Here is a 22,204-nt window from a genome sequence, read left to right on the forward strand (position 1 = left end):
GAGAGCTCAGTGAGTTGCTGAGACCACTGCAAGCAAAACCATTCTTACAGATGCAGTTGCCTACCATGCAGAGATACCACCTGTTGAACTCACCCCATATAACCCCTAGATTATGTTAAAAATGTAATGAATTGGTAAGGAATGTTCTTCTAATTTGAAATACCATATGACAGAAAAACAGTTGGTTCTGCTTCTGCAGAAACAGGCACAGACCACAATATACAATCACTGCTGCCTCTGTATGAGAGTAAAGAGCTTCTTACCCACTTCATAAATTGTGAACCTATATTCAAAATAGTCAGGGTTCCACTCCAGCCTATCAGAGGCCGTCTCTGTTATTTAAAGAGGAATACCACAGATTTATTTTGTAATGTGAATAGTCCTATATATTGTCAAATGTCTGTCATTATATGAACAAATCTAGTATGATCTTTGTTGATACTGGAAACATTTTTAGTGAAATTAGATTTTGTAACTCTCTTTTTTGTTACATTTGTTCCCTGCCTCCCTCCACTCTCTTTGTGCTTTGAAACAAAACTGGAATTCTGACATTGTATGTAAAAGGACCAAAAGTTTGTCTGTTATTGCCTATTGAAGGCCCCAATAGGAAATGCAGAGTCCAGATCTTTTGAACTGAAGGGTCAGGAGTCAATAAGGACTGAAACATTAAAAAAAATGCAACAGGAAAATGATTGATGTATTTAATATGAAATGCATCCAACAAAGTGGCCCCCATTTGGCTTCCTGCAAATTTACAGTAATCATGTTCCATTCAAAGGGTTGTGTACAACACAGCTGGCCTGGGTAAGACTTGCATTGATGTGCCTGCAGAATTTCTTGGGTCACAAAGATTGTTGCAACAGCAGCTAGGCCAACAGCACAGAAGCAGCATGTGAATTGGGGGGTGGGTGGGGTTGTAAAATTCAGGTGGGAAGCTGGGCTCTGTAGGCTGAGATCTTTTACTGGGGAGATTGAGGGCGGGATTGAGAAGGGTCTGGGGAAGCAGAGAGAGTGAGGGAAATTAGAGGGGGGATGGGAGACTGACAGGGTCCGAGGAGGGGGAGGTACTGAGGTCATTTGGGGAGCAAAGGAAGCAAGGGAACGGGGCAAAGGGGTGAAGGATCTGAGGGGAGGGAACGGGAGGATTCGGAGGGGAGCGCACGCTGCTATCTCTGCTCCCAGCCCCCACCAGCGGGGCCGTTGCGGCTCTAGCAGGCCCCGACCCACACTAGCCGGACGGTGGTGGGTGGGCACGAGGCGCATAAAGCAGGCCGGGCAGCGATTGAGAAGGCAAGAGCGGGAAATGGAGAACGCCACCCCATTGGCTGCCATCTCCCTCTCGCCTCCTGATTGGCGGCTGTATTCCCCAGGGTTCTTCTGATTGGCTCACCTCTCCCTCTCAATCTCCGTGAGGTGCGGGGTGGCGCTGCTGTCGTCGTGCTCTGTCGCCTCGCCTTTAGCGCCCGAAATGGCGGCTGCGGACGAGCGTGGCCGCGGCGTCAGGCGGGGTCGGGAGGTTTCAGGCTCCAGCTGCAGCTCGGAGCGGCCTGGGACTCCCCTGGGTGCCATCCCCGAGCAGGCGCGCAGCGCCGGGACCGCCGCTCCTCCCCTCAGCAGCGCCGAGACCTGGCCGCTCAAGCGCTACGGGCGCTTCGTCTCTCCGGGAGCCCCTCGCTGCGGGGCGGGAGCTTCGACCTCCTGGAAGGTGAGGCCGGGCCTGAGCGCTGGGGCTGGGTGTGCGGGGCGGAGCTGCACCCGCCGTGGCTGTCCCGGTCCCCGGCAGCCCAGTCCGTACTTGCCCCAACCGCCCGTGTCCGGCCCCCTCCTCTCCCGCGCGCGCACTCCCACTCTGCGCTCCCCCTCCCCCCCCCCGCCTCTCTGGACCCTTCTGTGGTCCAGAGTCTCCTGGGCTCCCATGCAGCCCCCATCCCATTCGTCCATTACATGTACAAGTAAATACGTTAATAATTAAACACGCCCCCACTGACTTTCTGGGTGTTTCCAACTTGACTGGGGTAAAGCAACAGGAGGGGCATGAAATGGGAGGGGGAGAGAAGTATCTTCAGGGGGCAGGAGATAAGGGGACTTAGATCACACTTAGAGTGTTGTGTTTGAACAAGCCAAACTCTTGGCAAGGGATCCTGGTCTGTGGTTGGGACTCCTAGGTGCTACTGCAATATAACCAGTGAATCATAATACTAGTCTCTTCTCCAGTGTCTCCAATTCGTGTGATTTTTTTACCATGAGTTTTGTGATATTGGGTGACTTTTTCAAAGCCTTTAGAGTTGCATGAATATGCTAGACTCTCAGCTTTTATTAAAAAAATACAAAAATTCTAACCTTCGCCGTTGAGTAGATACGCTTGAAAGCAAACCACCAAGGATGCGAAAGCCAGAAGGAAAACAAAAATAACTCTACAGTGTATTATTTTTAAAGCCAATCATGATTTTGGGGTCATGATCTATGATATTTGAATACTGGGATTAAGCATCACTGATGCCTTGTCATCTAGCCTGCTGTGCTGTTTCCAAACCTCATACTCTGATCAACTGTTTCTATGTTTGTCATACCCACAATCAGTTTTCCTTCATAATATGTATGTCTTTCAACACTGTCTTTCAATTCCCTGATGAGGATCTGGTCCATAATAAAGATTAATTAAAAACATTCCCTCTATCCTCCTGATCTGTGATAGTTACCCCAGGCTTGAGTGCCTACTAGAAGTACCCCCATACTTGAATGTGCATCAGCGTGACTGTATTGCCAAATCCCTACATTCTAAAATCACAAGTTGGCTTAAAAATCACAAGATTTAAAAAAAAAAAAAAATTGGGGTGGGGGGGATTTCAATTTGCTTTTTGAGTTTTGAACTTTTAGGGAACACAGTTTGTGTTTTCAGGCTTTTCTCTTTAACTGTGAGGAATGGAAACTTACTTTTTAAAAATAAAAGATGAGATTCTCAAAATCACCAGTATAACAAATATTGTAGGATTTGCAATGAAATTTCAAGAGTTGGCAACACCTTGAAACTTGAAGTTTTCAAACCATCATTCTGCAGAGAAAATATAGATAGAAATTTAATAGCACACTGCCATTATGTTGCATAGGAATATCTTGAAAACCAAGGTTAATTTTTGTACTTAGTATTTTAAATCCTGAATGTACCAAATTAAAAAAAAACCAAAACCCAGCCAAACACTTCCCCATGCCTATCCTAAATTTACCAGTACTCAAAAGGTGGGAGAAGGGGTCTTGAATGTAGGATTCATAATGGATGTGTAGCTACATCCCTATGTATGGAGTTGCTACTAATGCTGCCATAATAATTTGCAACTAAAATGAGAGCACTGGACTTGCTTGAAAGTGAAGTAAATCTGAGTCTGAAAGAGACATTTGTGAAATGTAGGCCTAAACCTTGATCTACCTGTCCATTCCTTGATACAAAACACATGTAGGAACAATGTTTGGGATTGCATGATGTTTAAACCTCTCTATTGCATCTATCTGCTCTTTGCATGCATTCTTAAACAATCTCTTTTATGTTTGGTTTATTTCATGAGTTTTGTACAGTTTGTCTTTTTTTTTAATCTGCTGGTTTGAAAATAATTTTTAATAAGAATTTTTAATGATGGAAGTTTATCCGTTTGCATTAAAAGCAAAAATAGTTTTTAAGGCTCTGAAGATTCAAGGGACTTTGTTCTATTTAAGTGATTTTATCCTTAAAAGTGTTCACTTTTACAATAAAAAGTAAGGATATAAATGATTGCTCTACTTAATATTTAAAATTAAATGTAATGAGACTTGCAGGTTGTCCTTGCAAAGAAAAAGAGGCCTTGACAGTATAGAAATATACCCCTTGGTGCACTTAACCAATAATTCGAAATAGCCGCCCTTTTTGTATCCAAGTCCATTTTGGTGGCCCCATATGCAGTTTCAACTGTCTTCGGTTGTATAATGAATGAACTTAGAAGTAACCCATGTTGGTGAATTCCACAGTACTGAAAGACTTAGGAAACAATTTCGTATTGGATGGTGATGTTCAACTTCATCATAATCACAAAAGATGTTTTGTGCTACATGTGGTCATTAAGAACATGGACACTGATGTGATTTCAGAAACTATTTTTCCTATTTACAATATTTTACACTATATATTTAAAATTAAAAAAAGTATTAAAGTGGGGAAAGAAGTTTGAGAACTAAGCCTTCCTTTGACATGACTGTAAGTCTTTTTATACAAAAAGAATTTCAGTGAAATAGATACTACTTTTCTTTTTATTTCAGTTGATCTGGAAACCCAGTAAAGATCAGTAGAATTTTGTCAAATGTCTGTATTGTTCATGATCTTCCTAAATATACACTGGGAATATAAGCTATGGGAATATGGTCTGTGTCTTTTTTTTTTTATTTTGTATGGCACTGAGCAGACTAGGCTGCGCAGGGAGGGCCATTTCCTGTGTCCATTCAATATTCCTCTATATACAAATGCTTAGTTTTATACTGTAGAAAATTGGAGTTTAAATACTTAAAAATCTCATAACTTAGCAGGATGAAAGCAAAGCCAACCCAGAAGCAGTTTTAGAGTAACAAAATTAAATGCAAGAGATGGCTCAGGAAAATCTGAAGATAAAAAAAGATTATCTGGAGTATTGTGTCCAGTTTTGGGTTCCGTGCTTTAAGAAAAATGTGGACACATTGGAGAGAGTCCAGAGGAGAACTACAAAAATCATTAAAAGTTTAGAAAATCTGAGTGAGGAAATGTTAAAAAATCTGGGTAAATTTAGTCCTGAGAATAGAAGACTGAGGGGGAACTTGATAAACAGGTATGTTAAGGGCTATTATAAAGAGGACTGTAATTGACTGTTTTCCATGCCCACTGAAGATAGGACAAGAAGTAATTGGCTTAATCTGCTGCAAGAGAGAATTAGGTTAGATATTAGGAAAAGCTTTCTAACTATAAAGATAGTTAAGTATTAGATTTCCAAGGGAGGTTGAGGAGGTCCCCTTCACTGGGGGGTTTTCAGAACAGAAACCTAATGACAAACACCTATTGGGGATGATCTAGGCATACTTGCCTCAGCATAGAAGGCTGGACTAGATGACCTATTGTCATCCCTTCCTTCTGTACATTTCTGTGATTCTGAAATCTAGATCAGTGGTCCAAATATTGATTGCCTGAAAATTAACTATACAAATCTTTGAAGTATGATAATTGCTGCAAATTTATTAAAATAGTCTGGCTGATATCAACTGGCCTAACTTTCACGTGAAAGACATTTAAAAAAAAAAATTATCAACTCTTTACAGGAGATTGATTCTTTTTGCCCTTCAGTCCTCAATGTGGATCTTGTTGTGCTGCAGCTCTGCTTATTACAGAGTTTGTCAGAACTCCAAAGGACTTGAGAACTGAACAGCAGTACAGCTGAAGATTGACTTGTACTATCAATAACTTCTTGCATAAAATCGATTAAGTAAGCAGCGACCACTATATTTAAATATCTAAATACCTCATCGTTACCACTTTAGATTGAATTGTTCATGAAATCATGATTAATTTTTAACATAATCATTAAAATTATATATTAATAAATAGTGGTCCATTATTTCTCCCCTTTCACAAGTGGTCTGTGATATCAAAACTACTGAGAACTACTGGTTTAGATGAAAAATTTCAAACTAGGTATCTAAATCTATATTTCGGTGCCTAAATAAGAGAATTTTCAGAACTGTTGAGCCACTCTCAACTCCCAATGTTGTCACTGGTAGTTGAGTGCTCAGTATCACTTGAAAACTAAGCATCTTATGTGGGTACCTAATTTCTGGCACTCAAGATTGAAAACTTTGGCTTTACCTGCACCCATTATACTGGCAGTGGGATATATAGGTTTCATTTATATAATTAAGTGATTGCTGTCTTGTGTGTCTTTTTGTCTCTCTCTCTCTCTCTCTCTTTTTTTTTTTTTTTTTTTTTTTAAATAAAGGTTTTGGAGTCAAATGAAGAATCAGGTCATCTTATTCTCACCATTGTTGTATCTGGCCATTTCTTCGTTTCCCAGAGACGGGCAGTACTGGTAGGTATTCAGTTTTATGTACTTAAACACATTTCTCAACTCAAGTTAGTATGAGTCTTGATTCTTTTGTCCTTCTCAATTTGATGTTGTCTGTTACTGAAAGAAAGCTGTACCAATTTTACTTAGCATATGAAAATTCACATGGTGGAAGATGTTTTCTCGGAACTTATCTGTATAATACTTAAAGTGCAGTTTTCTTTCCTATTGAATAGTAATGTTTTTCTTCTGTGATTGACAAACTAAATTTAAAAAGTGTGGTGAAACTCTGCCATTGGTGTCTCAAAGGATTTCATTGTCGGCAAAATGCTGGATACTTTCACACATACAGTTCACCTATTTGAGTAGATCAGGTAAATATGTAATTGAAAAGTAGCTAAATTACGTCCTTAATGTGATAGATTAGCAGAGATGTGATATTGTTTAAGTGCTTAGAGTTATTCCTAGAAGAAGAGAGGGAAAATTTTAAATGGAGTGAGCTGACATTATTTAAAACACACCTTAACACCCTGGGTAGACAGGTAGACTTTGAAATTGTTAATTGATTGTGCTATAGCCTAGGTTACAACATAGCTAGCTTATATGATTTTAAAGATGTTGCAGTGACACCAGAGAAGTCAGTGTCGGAGTCTCAGCCAGAATGAATTGGTTCTGTGCCAGGAGAGGCTTGCAGAACTTCTGACAGAGAGCATTAGGCATGACTGACTGGGTCTGTGCTGGGAACTGGGATCAGACATGCTCAGTGTATGCCACAGGTGTACAGTGCTGAAACTGGAGAAAAGAGGATGAGAACACCTATTGAGATTAATGGAACACCTCCAAGAGCTAATGACCACTGTCCTACAGGCCTACCAGAGCTTCAGTTGCTTGCTTGGCTATTCTGACCCCTGTAGCATGACATCTTCCAGTTGGCAAAGATGAATAGGACTACTGAGTAACCTTGCATATGTCTCAGTTTCTGCATACCACGGCACATAACAAGACAAAATACACAACAAGTATGCTTGCAGCTGCACATAGATAATGGTGATGGGAACATCAAGTTATCCTTGAACGTCTGGGGGTACACTGTTTCACTGCCAAGAGGCATATTTTTACACTGCCCCTCCTATCACCAGATGTTGTTTTGATGACCCCAATTATCATGGTGAGAATGGAATGTAGTTAAGGGTGAAAACCCAATTTAAGTAATTAGCATATATGATAATGAATGGAGAGGTAATTAGGTGAAAGCTGTTTATGGAAGGGTATAAGAAGTCACCACTAAGACAAAGGGATGCGTTCCATCAACACCTGACTCCGCAGGAGGTGCTGCTGGTTGGACCAGAGGCCACTGACTCCCTGGCGGGGCCCCTGAAGAAAGCTGTTCCTGTATACAGCCTTCTGAGTGACTGCTTAGCTCTCCAGGCTTATTGAGTATGATATATTGTAGTTAATTTTAGGTTTTGTATAGAAAACCTTGCACATTAAACCTTATTGATCTGCAGATCAGGCGTACTGTGTCTCACTGGTATTCACACTGATCATGAAGTGTCCAGTATCAACACCATTGACAAAACTTTCTAGTGTAGACATGGCCTTAGTCTTGCCCATCATCTCACTCTTGGTAGTACAAGTAGAATAGTTCTTTTCTCTTGTGTCATTTCCTCATTTCCCATTTCAACCCTCTTCTTTCCTCTCTCCCCACCCCCCGCCCAAAAACTAACCAAATCCTGCTCTAGATTGTGCAGCGACAGGGGAGAGACACAGCCTGATGAGTTTTTGCCGTAGAAATCCTATAGGCCAAGCCGTTGCTGGGTGAGATGGTCTTCCAGAAAGAAATTACAATTCTTCAATTTTACACTTCTTGTCCTCACCTTTAAAGAGTTACACAACTCCACCCCACACGTCTATTATGTCTTCTATGCTCTACTAATTCTGCTTCCCTTACTTTATCGTTCCTTCACAAGCACCTTTGCTTTCTCTGACACTGCTCCTTAGACCCTGAATAATCTACATCTCTTCCCTAAACATCTCCCCTTTCCAACATCTTTACAACAATGACCACACTTCTACACCAACCTTATAAAATCTAAACTAAGGTTTACATTTTAAAAAAATGGAATTAACACAATGGGTATCGTGTTAAAACAATCAACATCGTAATATTGTTTTTTTTAAAAAGCACGTTCTGTTTAAATATGGTTGATCTGGAAACACCTCTATGGGTTGTCATCAAGATGTGTTCCATTTCTCCCTCAAACTATTTTGGATGTTGCAAATTCTGTTTATACTGAAATGACATTTTGTTTGCATTATCATCTTTCTAGAGAACATTAACAAGTACTGTTCCACACAGTTTTCTGTTTTGTTTGGTTTTCCTGAATTAAATGCCATTGATAGAAAACAGTCTTTATTTAGATTCTAGAACCTTTTTGAAAAATTGTATTTTTTGTCTAAGGTAGGACATTAAGGAATCACAGAACATAGGATCATAAGAGTTACCATAATAGATCAGACCATTGTGCCTCAAAACCATTGTCCATCCAGAGGCAGGTGCCAGAAACCCAGCAGCAGGCAGTTCTGGGATTATCTGCGGCATGGGGAAGTAACCTCCTAACCCTAAATTGTTGCATTTTTCTGGATTTTTTTAATTTCCAGTTTAACTGATCATGTAATTTCACATCCTCTAACATTAATCAAATAATAGACTAAACAGCTATGCAATATTCTAGGATATTAAAGAGACAAGGTGGATGAGGTAATATCTTTAATTAGATATTAGGAAAAGCTTTCTAAGGATAAGGATAGTTAAATACATGAATAGGTTTTCAAAGGAGATTGTGGAATCCCCGTCATTGGAAGTTTTTAAGAACAGGTTAGACAAACATGTCAGGGATGGTCTAGGTATGCCTGCTCCTGCCTCAGCACAGGGGTTGGACTAAATGAGCTCTCAAGGTTCCTTCCAGCTCTACATTTCCATGATTCTTTCAAGCCCCCATCCCAGGGTAATCACAGTCTTTTCATATTCTATATCTGTTCTCCCTGGGCCTACCTTTCAAAAAAAGTTACTGTATAGTAGAACCTCAAAGATACAAACACCAGAGCTACGAACTGACTGGTCAACCTAACACCATGTGAAACCGGAAATAAGCAATCAGGCAGCAACGGGGGGAGGGGGGAACAAATACTTCCCGTATTGCATCTTAAAGGTCGGCACATTCGGGTTTCCTGTCCCCAACTCCACTTGCCATGTGAGGGACAGCCACTTAGAGATAGAAGGTGAAAACACTGAAGTTCACAGGCACTGCTGTAAGCCTCTGCTGCCAGCCCAAGGCAGCCTGACTGGAGCATGCAGAGCAGAAGCATCCCCGCCCCTTCAGGAGGGAGACAAGAGTCCGGAAAGACCGAGCTGCTGTTGTTGCAGCCAAATCCTGGCCTGGAGTGGGAGCCAGAGGCTGCGCTCTGAAGGAGTGTTAATGGGCCACAGCCTGTGCACTGATGTGGGCCAAGCTTTGCTCATAGCTGCATTGCTGAGTCATGGCTGCTGGGTCATGGGTCTGGGAGTGCAAGGGGCAGGGGAGGGAAGGGTGCTGGCAGCAGGCTGGGGCCAACCCCTTGCCAGATGCTTGCCTCTGGAGTGCTGTGGGCAGTGCACATAGGGCAAATCCTGGGGAGATGCAGCTGAGGGCTGGGGTTTGTAGTGCTAAGGGTGCAGGGCAGACCTGCCCAGTTCAGCCCAAAGGCAAGAAACAGGAATAGGTCAGAGGCAGGCTTATCAGAAAACTAGGGAAGTGAACAGCCATTCTGGCTCCTCGCCCAAAACGTGCTGTTTTTACGAGGAGCTGCATACGATTCTTGGCAGTGACCACCATGCAGCATCGATACCTCTGCAGAATCCCAGTTCATAATGAATGAGAAGGACTACAGATGAGGAGGATGAGAATGAGGAGAACGGGGTATCCATTCTCCCTAGAGCCAGGACCTGTTCGTTACCCAGAGCAGCCCTGCCACACACAGGACAGTGGGACTGATCGAGATGCCAGGGAAGGCACATTTGGTTAGTGTGATCTCTCTCCTTGCTCAAGTGTGGATTGTGGATTTTAGTGCTAATTAAACCTCTCCATAATGGATGCAAGGGCCCCTTCCTTACCATGTCTGGAACGCCACTCCAACCCATCCGCTACTTACAGATTGGAATGTGACTTAGCCTTGTGAACATGAAGGGGAGTTCTTTTTACATTGTAACATTTCTTTTACTACTTTGGGTCAGCTAACAATGGCAACTTTGTGCTTTGCTTTTCTTACAGTCGACCCTTTAGCCTTCAGCCTACCTTGCAGAACTCCTGCTGAAAGACTTTCCCAGATTAGGAAGCGGGGAAAAAAACCCGCGGGATGACATGTTTAGCGAACTAATGAATGCCTCTGCGGCTGCTGACATAGAACTTGGAGCCTGGAGGATGTCCTTGTCAGTAAAACTAGACATGGACATGAAACACAGAAGATCAGCACAGATGCAGGAGCGTGATACGCAATGAGAGATGTTGCATATTAGGAGGGATCAGTCCGACATACTGAAGCATCTGATAAAGCAAAGTTCAAAGAAAGTGGCCTTTTACGTAAGAAAGTTCTGCAACCACTGCTCATCATCCCACACCTTCATAACGATGTGATTCCACCAGTCTGTGCTTGTTTCCCAGGACCAGAACTGAGGATGCTGTGTGACGCCTGCAGCAAACGGGAATTGTTTCGCTTTATGGCTTGTACAAGGGTGGCCTCCGGAACATCACTATTTTCCATGCTGTGGCTCCTGTCTTGCCTTTGAAAATACTGCAGGATAAGCCATGATGTATTTGTGATGCTCACAATTATAGTGCAGAACTGAGCAGGCTCCATGCCTCTCCAGCAATAGCGTGCGTGCGGCATAGAAAAACAGCGCGAAAAAGCATTTGTAGTTGGTTTGGAACAAGAAGGGAGGGGGAGGAAACACATTGCATCATGGGAGGATGACAAGCTTCCCAAAAGCCTCTGTGGCTAGTTGTACTGTGGGATAGCTACCCGCAGTGCACTGCTTTGAACGTTGACCCAAGCGTGGTGAATGGGGACGCAAGAGCCCGACGCAAAGAGCGTGGTGTGATCATGCTCCTGTGACTTCTACAATTCAGCGGGTGAAAGTTGATTTAAAGTACTTCAGAAGACTTCTAAAGACAATTTTAAAGACTTTACCCTGCAGTGTAGACATACCCTGAGAAAAGCTAGAGGCAAAAGGAAAGGTCTCTTTCTCAACGCGTCCATCCCTTCTTTTGTCAATTGTCTCATTGGGGAGCTCTGTGGGAAGGATGCAGATTCTCCTGTCACAGCCCAGTCCAGATAGGGTCAACTAGGTCCTCCTTCCCTGAGCAGTAAAGGAGCCAGACAAGATTGGACACCAGCTCTGCTAAGCAAAATGCAGCCTGGGCTGGGTGGGGTTGCCTCAGCCATTCTCCCTCTGACAGGAATATGGAAATGCTTCATGAATGATTGGAAAGTAATTGACTCCAGAGTAATCAGCCCCTCTCCCCCATCTCCATGAGGCAGACAAAGCCAGAAGAACAGTGTGCCAGATGGAAGAACATGCCTGAGTCCCACTAACTCATAATGGCAGTCATGCCTTTGACTCGAGTTCAGCTGTCTCTTTCCTCTTCTCCTTTGCTTCCCTATGGATCAAGGATGGAAGGCAACAGACACGGTACAGATGCTGAAATCCCTGGACAGGGTGGTAAGGAGCCTTCTGGTTCAGCTCCCTTCATCTGCTGCCACCTTCATGGAGTGCAGCCGGGCTGGTAGTCCTCAGCTTTTTGATTAGGCCATTGACATGTGCTCATTCCTGTAGGTGCGCACCCACTCTCCTTCCAAGGGAATTTTTTTGAGAAGTCAGATTTAAGAATCAAATAGTAAAATATATATACAAACAAACAAAAACACCAGAGGATAGATTCTATCAGGCAAGAGTGTACTGGATATTGTGAAACTATGCTTAAGTAGTCTGCAGTTGCCCTAGACAAGCTATAGCTATTTATTCCTCATGAAACCTGGAAAGGGGTGCAACAGAGGGATGGGAATTTCCTACCACTCCTAAAAGTTTGTAAAAAATATTAGGCTGTTGTTACCAGCTGCTGTTTGGGTCACCATGTCAACAGGTCCTGATCACTATGCCCAACTTCTGTTGCAGGTTGCCTTGCCTCACCAACACCTGAATATGTGATAGGATGAGAGGTGATACTGTTACAGTCATTTGTTCTGGAGATCTGAGTTTAGAATGATGATTTGGTCTTTCCCTTTTGGGACAGAGACTACAGTTTGTCTTGCGTGGCTTTTAAGTAATCGTTCTGGCCATCTAAGGAGTAGCACTGATGGAATTAAGAGGGAACTGTACCCTGCCATTTTGACTGGAAGGACAGTAAGTCCAACATGCATTTGAGGATAGTGAAGGTAGTGAGTTGGGGGCAGTGGTGTGACACTGAGGACCGTTTCCCTGCCTCCTGCCGCCCCCTCTGCCCCCACCACCCGAAAAGAGTAAAGATGTGAATGGAAAAAAGATGAATCAAACAAAATGTTATATTGTTTGTTAATGTTTATAAAATACTAATATATAATTTATAGTGGAATTAAAAATCCTGTAAGCAGTTTTCAATACTATTAACATTAATATAGAAAAATATTACACTGTGTATCGCTTATGGTTGGGGCCTACTTAATTTATGTAACAAAAAAGTGAGGAAATGAAATATTAAGGCATCTAGTTGTTACGTGTACTCCATTTCTCAACCTAAAGACACAGAACAACCACCATACACAAGAGACAATGCATCATAACCTTATTTTGCCTTGTAGGGATGTTAGTGTTCCAGCATATCTTTTCCCCAAAACCCTTCCTTCCTCCCCTCCATCACAAAGAGACCAGAATTTCCTCCCACTATGCTTTCTGCACCATTCTGGAAAATCACATTCATTTAACTCAAAATATTTTTATATAAACTTTTTAAGGACAATTTTTATCTGATTAGAATTAATAGTTTTACTTGAAGATCCTCAAAAAAAGACAAGCTATTCATAGAGATTGTGTGCAGAATTTTGGGGGCAGAAATGCTGTTTTTTTTTTTCATATGAAAACAGAAGTTGAGATCCTACTTCAATGCAAAATAGAACCCTTAACTGTGGAGTTACCACTCTTCCAGAACAGAATGCCAATTTACTCATCTCACTATGTTTACTCTTGTAGAAAACAATGGATAGTAACTCCTTCTACCCCACTACAAACTGTGGTATACTCTTTATCTTATAGTTCTTCCCGGTGCTACACTCACCTAATCTATAACTAGTTGGGAAATTTTTTGATTTACTTTTACAAATCTTAATGCCTCCTCAATAGTAGATGAAGTTGAAAAGAGGCATGTTTGTGATGTGTTGCTGGGTGTGTTGTGAAACATACAGTATTGACATATTCAAAAAGTATGGCATTTGCGAAGTAGACACAAAATCCAGCCATGTTGGCTTGCATCAGTCATGTTGGATTCACTAATTTTGAAAAGCAGGTCCCTGAAGTCTTTTATAAAGCTCAGTTATTTGAAAACATCTCTGTGTAGGTGATGAATTTGAAAAGTAAAAGATTGCTTTTCATCATGAACAGCTTAAACAGTTTGCAATTTTAAATTTAAACTAGTTTTCTTGCAAAAAATATCACCCACTCTCCTTACTGGCAGCAATTTAACAGAACAAATACATTGTAAAACATAATACTTTGCTCTCACAGTTTGCACTTCAAACAGGATGTGTGATTAATATAATCTATTAAGGATTTGATTCTAGATGGCACAGGTAAGGAAGGAGTGTTGTGAATATAAATCCAAGGTAAGAAATGATGAACAGGACATGGAGTGCAAGGGGGAATTTGATCCTGCATTAATTAGCATGCTGCTGTACAGTGGCTAGATTAGTCCTGCCTGATAGCAGGAGCGAGACCATGGAGAGGGTGAGTTGCTAAAACTCAGATCTTCAGAGGTATTTAGGCATCTAACGTCCGTTGAAAGCACGTCCTTTTTAGCACATTGAAGGTAACAGTTAATGGTGGGATTTTCAGAAATGCCTAAATGATTTAAGAATACAGATTCTGTTGAAAGTCTGTGTGACTTGTGCTCCTAAATCAGTTAGGATTGGATTTTCAGAAGTGCAAAAGGCCATATTTGCTCAAACACCTGACCTTATCCAGCTCCCATACCTCTTTTCTGACCTTTGTTGAAAATAAAAGAGCTGGCTTACATGAGGCTTGAAACTCCACACTATGCAGTGTGAAGAGCTATGTTTCTTGCTTCAACTTACGTGTGTCCATTTGTAGTCATTGCTTGAACTAGAATGCAGCAACTGGTGCTCCTTGGAGCATTCGCACAGATACTTACAGTATCAAGGCTGAAATGGTTAAAGGATGGCAAACAAGTGGTAATTATGGTATATAATTTATTTTTTTGGAGTAGTCATTCTTTATGTAAATCCCTTCCATTTCCACAACTAATTGAATGGTAGAGCTTGGATAGTGTAGTAAAGCATTGCATACTGAATAATGAATTTATTACAAAGTACTGTTAAGTAAATCAGTAATATTGATTCTAGTTCTGATTTAGCTGTGCTGTTTTCAGCAACTTGATTATTCTTTTGAGTTCTTGTCTGGTTTTTAGCTATTCTCAGTTGCCTCTCTGTTCCCCTCTGCTTGTGTAATTCAAAATCAACCAAAGGTTAAGTGTAAGGTTAAAGCAAGTGATTCTGCTTAGTCCTGCAGTTTACTGAATTTTAAGGTGCTCTGGAGGTTGTCATTGCATTGTAAATGCAAGAATTCTTTTTTAATGTTCAGATTCTTTGATTTATCCTCTCTCAGTACAGAGGACATCATGCAGAGGAACTATACACAATCTGAGAAACTAGAATTAGGCTACTCCTTCACTGACGGCGGCAAATTTGCCGCCGTCAGATCAATTTCTCTGGATTGACTGAGCGGTCAGTGAAGACCCACTCACTCGATCCAGAAATCGACGTATTAAGACCACCTTCTCAAGTGGTGTAGCGCTGCGTCGACGGGAACACGGTTCCCGTTGGCGCAGTGCAGTGAAGACAGCGCGCAGAAGAGAAGCAGAGAAGTTGATGGGAGTTACGCAAGTTTTTGCGTAACTTGCGTAATGCCGGTCAACTGCCGCCGAATCACGGAGGTAAGTGTAGACAAGCCCTTTGGGTACGTAGTGGAAAAGCTAAAGAGAAATATTAGTCCTCTTTAGTCTTCTGTTTATAAGAATAATCATTCTTCTTTGAGTGCATGTCCCTATGTATATTCCACTGTGAGTACATGTGTGCGTCATGAGCCCAGAGCTGGAGAATTGTGAAAGCAATGTTCATTGGTCGATGCATGCTCACTTGCTCTCCTCATGCCTCTAACTGAGACGATAAAGGGTGGGAGGTCTGACCACCTTTCCAATTCCTTCTTACTGCCGCAAGACCTGGGTTGGAACCTCCAGTGTCCAGAACTTTGTCTCCTTTATCCACTTATCTGTAAAAAAAAAATAAAAAATTAAAAAAAATAAAATCTGCAGATAATTTATAGACATTTTAGAGTTTGAGTGTATCCAATAGTTTTATTTAGAGTTTGTATAGTTTAGCTTTCCCATCCTGTGGAGCCCTCCCCATCCCTTGAACTGCATGACAGGTACAGGACTATACTCTGGACTCTGGTCTTCAAAATTTGTGCTTCCTGCCCACGTTTCTTCTCAGTTAGTGACAAACCACCAACACTGCCTATACTGCCACAGGAAAGCCAACATCATGGCAAGGTGCAGTATCTGCCACTTATTCCCCAGTCAGACCCGAGAGAGATCAGAACTTCACCTTATGAAGCACCTAATGGAAAGTCCATGAGGTGGCAGTCAGACTCAGGCTGGGAGACTCTCCCTGTATATTGGCCTGACTCAGCAAGGAGTGCATATCCTGCCATGAGGTCTTACTCTGAAGTGAGGGAATCACTCCCACAGATCCCTTGGTGGGTTTTTGTTGGTATGACAAGGAGTGTTCTCATAAATCTTACAGTAAATCCTCCTATTAGAAAAAGTTGGATTCAGCCCTCCATAAATTGAGCAGGTTTTCATGCTCACCCCAAGAGAGCTTAGAACATCCTAAGTCTTGGGCATAACAAGAAAGCCCACAAATCAAGAGCTGTATCAGTACCAGACTGTGATCTGAAGACGATGGTGTCTCCAGTTTGGGATTCAACAGCTCTGATAAAAGGCAGTCATTGAGAGCCTTGGATACCAATGAAACCAACTCTGTCTTGCATGCCTGTGGCACAGACTGTTAATACTCTGGCTCCATTGGTTGGGCAAACAGGATCTTTTGTGTTTTGGGAAGAACCGAGTCTTATGCTCCTCTTGAGGACATTTTTGCTGTCTTGCATCTGGTGTTTCCTTCCTCATCAGGTCCTTTCCTCACAATGGAAGTTTTGACTCCACCAGGAAATGTGATTTATGGGAGAAGTTTGTTTCACATTCCATCCTCCAGTTATGACTTCAGCGAGACTGTTGGTACTACTGGTGGATCCAAAATAGGTTGTCTTCTCTGTGACAGACTCTGAGCCACCTGATGAACTGATGTTTCGTCCTCCAAGTCATGCCTTCCTGGGCAAGGGATCTGGACCAATTTGAACCAGCCTCCACCTCAACAGCTACCTTGAAGCAGTTGGTATCCCATGCCATCGGGACCTCAAGATCTTCCATTTGACCCATCTTATTGACCATACTAGGGACTGTGTGACCTGTACCATCCTGTGGGGTCAGTTTCATCTGCTAGGGAGAGTCAGTCCATCACTCTCTCCCTCGAGAGGACAACCGGACCTTCCTCCTGACCCTGTTGAAGAGAGAGAGCATGCTCTGGCTCCAGCAGTTCCACTGGTCTGAGCAAGGTTGTCGTCTTCTTCTGTGGATGAAGAGGTGGCTCCAATGTCTCATTCCCTTCCTGATGACCATAACCAGTTCAAGGAACTGTTACGTAAAATTGCAGAGGAGTTTACAGATTTCTTTTGAGGAAGTTCAAGCTCCATGGCATATGCTCCTGGACATCCTTCAGTTCTCCAATTCCAGCCATATAGTGCTTTCTTTTAACAGAGCCATCCTGGATCTATTTAGAGCAGTTTGACATACTCCAGCCACCTGCATTCCTACCCCTACGAGAGCAATGTTATTTTGTTCCAGCCAAAGGGGCAGAATTTCTTCTTCATGTGCTTGCTCATGTCCATTCCATGTAGGTATGCGCGTGCCACGTGCACCATCGCGAGAAGCTTTTTCCTAGTGATACTTGCTAGGTTGGCTCTTGTGCCCCCTGAAGTGGTGCCTTCCTGGTGTGGTATATAGGCAGCTGTGCCTCGCTATCCCCTCAGTTCCTCCTTTCCACTGGTGACAGTCGCTGTCCATTGGTGACAGTCGTTGTTCCAGCTTCTCTTGCTCGGCAAGTGATATGCCTCAGTGGTTGTATCTGTAATTAGATGTAAATAGTTAGTTAATAGAGTGTAAATAGTTAAGTAAATTGAACTTAGATTAGTTTAGGTACTTAGGATCCCTGCTCTGCGTGGCTAGCTTGCCCAAGGCTTCAAACAATGTGCGGCTTGCCTGAAGAAAATACTGGTAACTGACCATGACAGGTGCTTGAAGTGCCTGAGAGAGGGAAGTGAAGTGCCAGATTTGTAAAAACTTCAGGCCCAGGACCAAAAAGAACAGGGACATAGAATAAAGTTCTTCCTGGTGGAGGATGCACTTTGCCTTGTGTTGGAGTGACAGCTAGACCTGACACCGAGCACCTCCTTGGTTTGCTGCCTCAATCAGAGAATCGTAAACGAGTTGAGTATCCCTGGTGCCTAAGTCCACTCAGCACCATGACACTTTCCTGACGGTCAGAAATTTGGAACTGTCAGCGCGGCACCATTTCCCATCACCAGTACCAAAGAAGTTGAAGAAATCAGACTGGGGATGTTCCCCAACAAGGAAGAACACGCAGACAGTGAGACTTGTAATGGACCAGTCACAGATGGCTGTCAGCCAGCTGGCACCACTGACTCCAGCCCCAGAGGGGGAACCATTGAGTCTGGTGCGCACGGACTCCCTGCTGAGGGTGAACCACGAAACAGATACAACCCTGGCAGCACCATCAATGCCAGAAGTATATGAGGCAGCGAGGAGTCTCTTGATCTCCCCGGCATCTCCATCTCCTTTGAGCTGGGACCCACAAGGGGCAGCTCAAACACAAGAGGCCACCTCATGGAGACTGGCCCCAGCATTTGGCAAACTGGTGATGATGGCAAGGCACCATCCCCCATCTTGCCTGCCTTTGTGAGCCTTGACACCGTGACAATTGCCAGTATGGCACAGGTCACGATCCTGGCACCAGCGAGAGTCCCGGCACCACTGGTAATCACAACGCTGCTCCTGGTCACGACACTACTCACCATTGCGGCACTGTTCACCATTGCAGCACCGCTTGCCATCGTGGCACTGATACATGGCACTGAGGGGCACTGCGCCTCCCTGGTCACCCAGAAGTGACTCCTCCTGCTCAATATCCCAGGCGGAATCATATGGGTCATGATGGAGCGAGTACTGAGCAGGCTAGAGACATAAGAGACATCCCAGGGGCCTGTTTAGCCAGCATGACCCCACACCCACCTCCTTAGTGGCCAGTGCGGGGACCGTGGACAACCCAGGCCTTTCAAGGCTCCCACATGTGTCACACATATACTGTCTGAGATAAGAGCGCCCCCCTCGTCCCTCATTGGAGAGGGGCTCAGTGCCACAGGCGGAGGTGACGGAGGTCCACAGGGGATCTGCCAGCACTGGAGGAAACCCAGGATGCCAGGACTGTCCTGGCCACCTCATCCTCCTCCCTAGATGGGGCTGTTGCTGGTACGTCCATAGCTCCAATACAGTACGGTTACAAAGCCTACCTGGATCTCTTAAAGAGAATAGTCAAAAACCTCGGCCTAAAGGTAGAGAAGATTGATGACTCTGCCCCTGCTTTGGTGGACATATTGATATCCCCTGGATCAACAAGGGTGGCCTTACCTCTCAGCGAGGCCATCTGAAGCCAATAAAGGCGTTGTGGCAAACTCCAGCATCCCTTCAGCCCATGGTGAAGTGGGTTGAGAGGAAGTATTTCATATCCCTGAAAGGGTATGAGTATTTTTACACACACCCTCCTCCATGATCCATGGTTGTGGCCGCAGCCAATGATCAAGAGTAGCAAGGGCATCAGGATCCATCTCCCAAGGCAAGGAAGATAGAGCTGCTAGGAAGGAAGGTGTATTCCACAGGGGGCCTCCAGTTGAGGATATCAAACCACTAGGCCTTCTTAAGTCGCTACGACTTGAATTCCTGGATTGCCTGTTCTTAGTTTAAAGAACTACCATCAGAGTCCATGGCGGAGTTCACGGCATTAGTGGAGGAAGGCAGGGCCATAACCAAGGCATCCCTCTAGGCCACCTTGGATACTGCAGATGCAGCAGCGCGTGCCATGACCACAGCAGTGGTGATGAGATGCAGCTCCTGGCTCCAATCATCAGGCCTGCCCTATGAAGTACAGCTGACAGTACAGTACCTGCCATTTGAAGGTAACTCCCTCTTTTCTGACCAGACAGATGCACGGCTTCATAGTCTGAAGGATGGCTTCACACTTTTGATTCCCAAGGAGGTCCAGAACACCATGGAGGACCTGTCCTTTGATAAAGCTCATCTGTTTAACCAAGCTTTTACACACTCTGAACAACTCTAGGGCCAGCATTTGCTCCTTGGGAATATATACACTTGCCCTGAAAAAAAAAAAATCCAAAGGCAGTCATACAAGCCTGGATTGATAACAGTTCTACCCTTAGAGACCTTATGAGTCACCCCATAAAAGGCAAAGAATTCAGAAGTCCCACTTCTCCGCACCTTCTGTGGCATCATCATTCTGGTCCCAGCACCGGCCTAAGTATTATTTTTATGGGAGCTCAAGAGTTAAGGAGCAATAATGCCATCACCTGCCAATTCCCACATTTTTGGGGCTCATCTAACTCTTTTTTCCACAGCTCCTGTGCAATAACAATGGACAAGTGGATGCTAAATATCATCCATTCTGTCTGTGTGATCAAGGTTACATCCCTGCCCCCTCCAAAATCCCCTCACCACCTTCTTTCAGGGACCTTTCTCACGAGGAGATTCTCAAACAAGAAGTAGAATCTCTTATAGCAAGAAACAATAGCATGGTTACCTCTTGTACCAGGGGAAGGGGTTTTACTCAATGTACTTCGTAGTACCTAAGAAGAAAGGCTGTTGGAAACTATTCTTGATTTCTACCATCTGCCATTTTATTTGCAAACTCCAGTTTCGCATGGTAATTCTGGTACCTCTAATCCTGTCTCTAGACAAGGACGTGTGGTTTACAGTTCTTGACATGAAGGGCATGTGTTTTCACGTGGACATTCACTCCACTCAAACATTTTTTTCAGGTTCTTGGCGGCTCTGACCACTTTCAATTCACAGTGCTCCTGTTTGGCCTTGCTGTTCCTCCTTTCCCCCAGCAGCTTTATTCTCTGTAATAGTAGCCCATATCAGGCATTGTGGCTTCACCATCTTCCCCTGTCTTGATGACTAGCTTTTTGTTGCCAAGACACATTACAAGGCCTAAACCTTGACTTTTGTCAATGCTTCAATTCCTTTCTTCCTTGTGTGACCTCAGAAGAGTCCATTCTTATACCTACTGAGACTTTAGAGTTCATCAGGGCATCCCTAAATTCAGTCACAGCAAGGGTTTTTCTGTCAATGCACTGGTGATGTACGACTTCACAGACCAAGTCATAAGCAACTCTTGAGCACCCATCAGAATTTGCCTTTCCCTCCTGGGTCATATGGTTTCATGTACTTACATCACTCTGTTTGCCATCACCTCTACCTTCATTGCCTACAAACGTGGCTTCAAACGGTGTATTCACAAGACCAACAGTCCATGAACGCCATACCAGGTATGCATGAGTGTTCCCTCCCCACCTTCCTCACCAGCCCGGGCAGTCATTATACATGCCTCCGTGTTAGGTTGGAAGTCTCACATGGACAACTGCACCACATAGGGAACTTGGATGCGTCAAGAGTCCAGGATACGCATCAATATTTAGAAATTGCGGGCAGTCTGAAGGGCCTGCAAAGCCTTTTTCCCATTCATTCAAGATCATCATACCCTCATAATTTTGGGCAATATCACTACTGTCTCTTACAGTCATCAAAGAGGGAGGAGCAATATTCATCCTCCTGTGTGCAGAAGTGGTCAGTCTGTGGAATTTGAGGATCAGCAGTCAAATCACTCTGTTGGTAATTTACCTTCCAGGGACCCAGAATGTGCTAGGGGATTCCCTCAGCAGACATTTCACTATCGACCATGAGAGGGAGTTACACAACTTCAGTGAACAGTGTTTTGTTTTGCGATAGTGAAGGAACTGGAGACATGGTTGGACTGACGTTGCCTTCCCCTTATCTTCTTGGCTGGAGGAGGAGAGCGAGGGCCATGTGCGTGCGTGGACCAATGGACACTGCTTTCAGAATTCTGTGGCTCCAGGCTCATGGAGTGCAAGTGACCCACAGTGGAATTCAGATAGGGATCACACATCTTGAAGAACCTCCCATTACTAAAAAGGTAAGTAACTTTCTCTTTTTAAAGAAAACACTTTGACTCAGATCCACAAAGGGAGATAGGCATTGCAACACTGGACATTGCAGTGAATAAATTTTAGGTGCCTAGAAAATTTCAAGAATACCACTGTAGTCCACAAAGCGTGAGTTAGATGCCTAGGTTCTTTATTCCATGAATGGAGAGAGATAGGCACATGATCCAGAAAAGGCAGCATGCTAGGCAGCCAGTGGGAGATGCTGACAACAGAGTTTTGTGCCAATTCCTGCCCCTCTCACAGATAGGCACCTAAATGTGGACTGCAGGGAGGTGCCTATTTCTGCTTAGCAATCCATGAATGGGAACCTGATGCCTGGAGTCAGGCAGCTTAGGTGCCTAAAGCATTTCTTGTGGGAATTGTGTAGGTGCCTACCTTGCTCCACACAAAATAGGGTGATGGTGCC

General features: G+C 43.7%; 1 protein-coding gene across 1 annotated transcript in view; it reads left to right on the plus strand.

Annotated features, from left to right (window-relative positions):
* The first annotated feature begins 1,419 nt into the window (after positions 1-1,419).
* REC114 (REC114 meiotic recombination protein) overlaps positions 1,420-22,204 on the plus strand; it is a 55,650-nt gene continuing 34,865 nt past the window's right edge. The window contains exons 1-2 of the mRNA XM_067543187.1: positions 1,420-1,705; positions 5,982-6,071. Coding sequence (XP_067399288.1) covers positions 1,469-1,705; positions 5,982-6,071 — 327 coding nt within the window. The 5' untranslated portion in view covers positions 1,420-1,468. The remainder of the gene's footprint in view (positions 1,706-5,981; positions 6,072-22,204) is intronic.

This window comes from Emydura macquarii, unplaced genomic scaffold (genome assembly GCF_026122565.2).
Source record: "Emydura macquarii macquarii isolate MOO-44397 ecotype Brisbane River unplaced genomic scaffold, CSIRO-AGI_Emac_v2 contig_799, whole genome shotgun sequence".
NCBI classification, from domain to species: domain Eukaryota; kingdom Metazoa; phylum Chordata; order Testudines; family Chelidae; genus Emydura; species Emydura macquarii.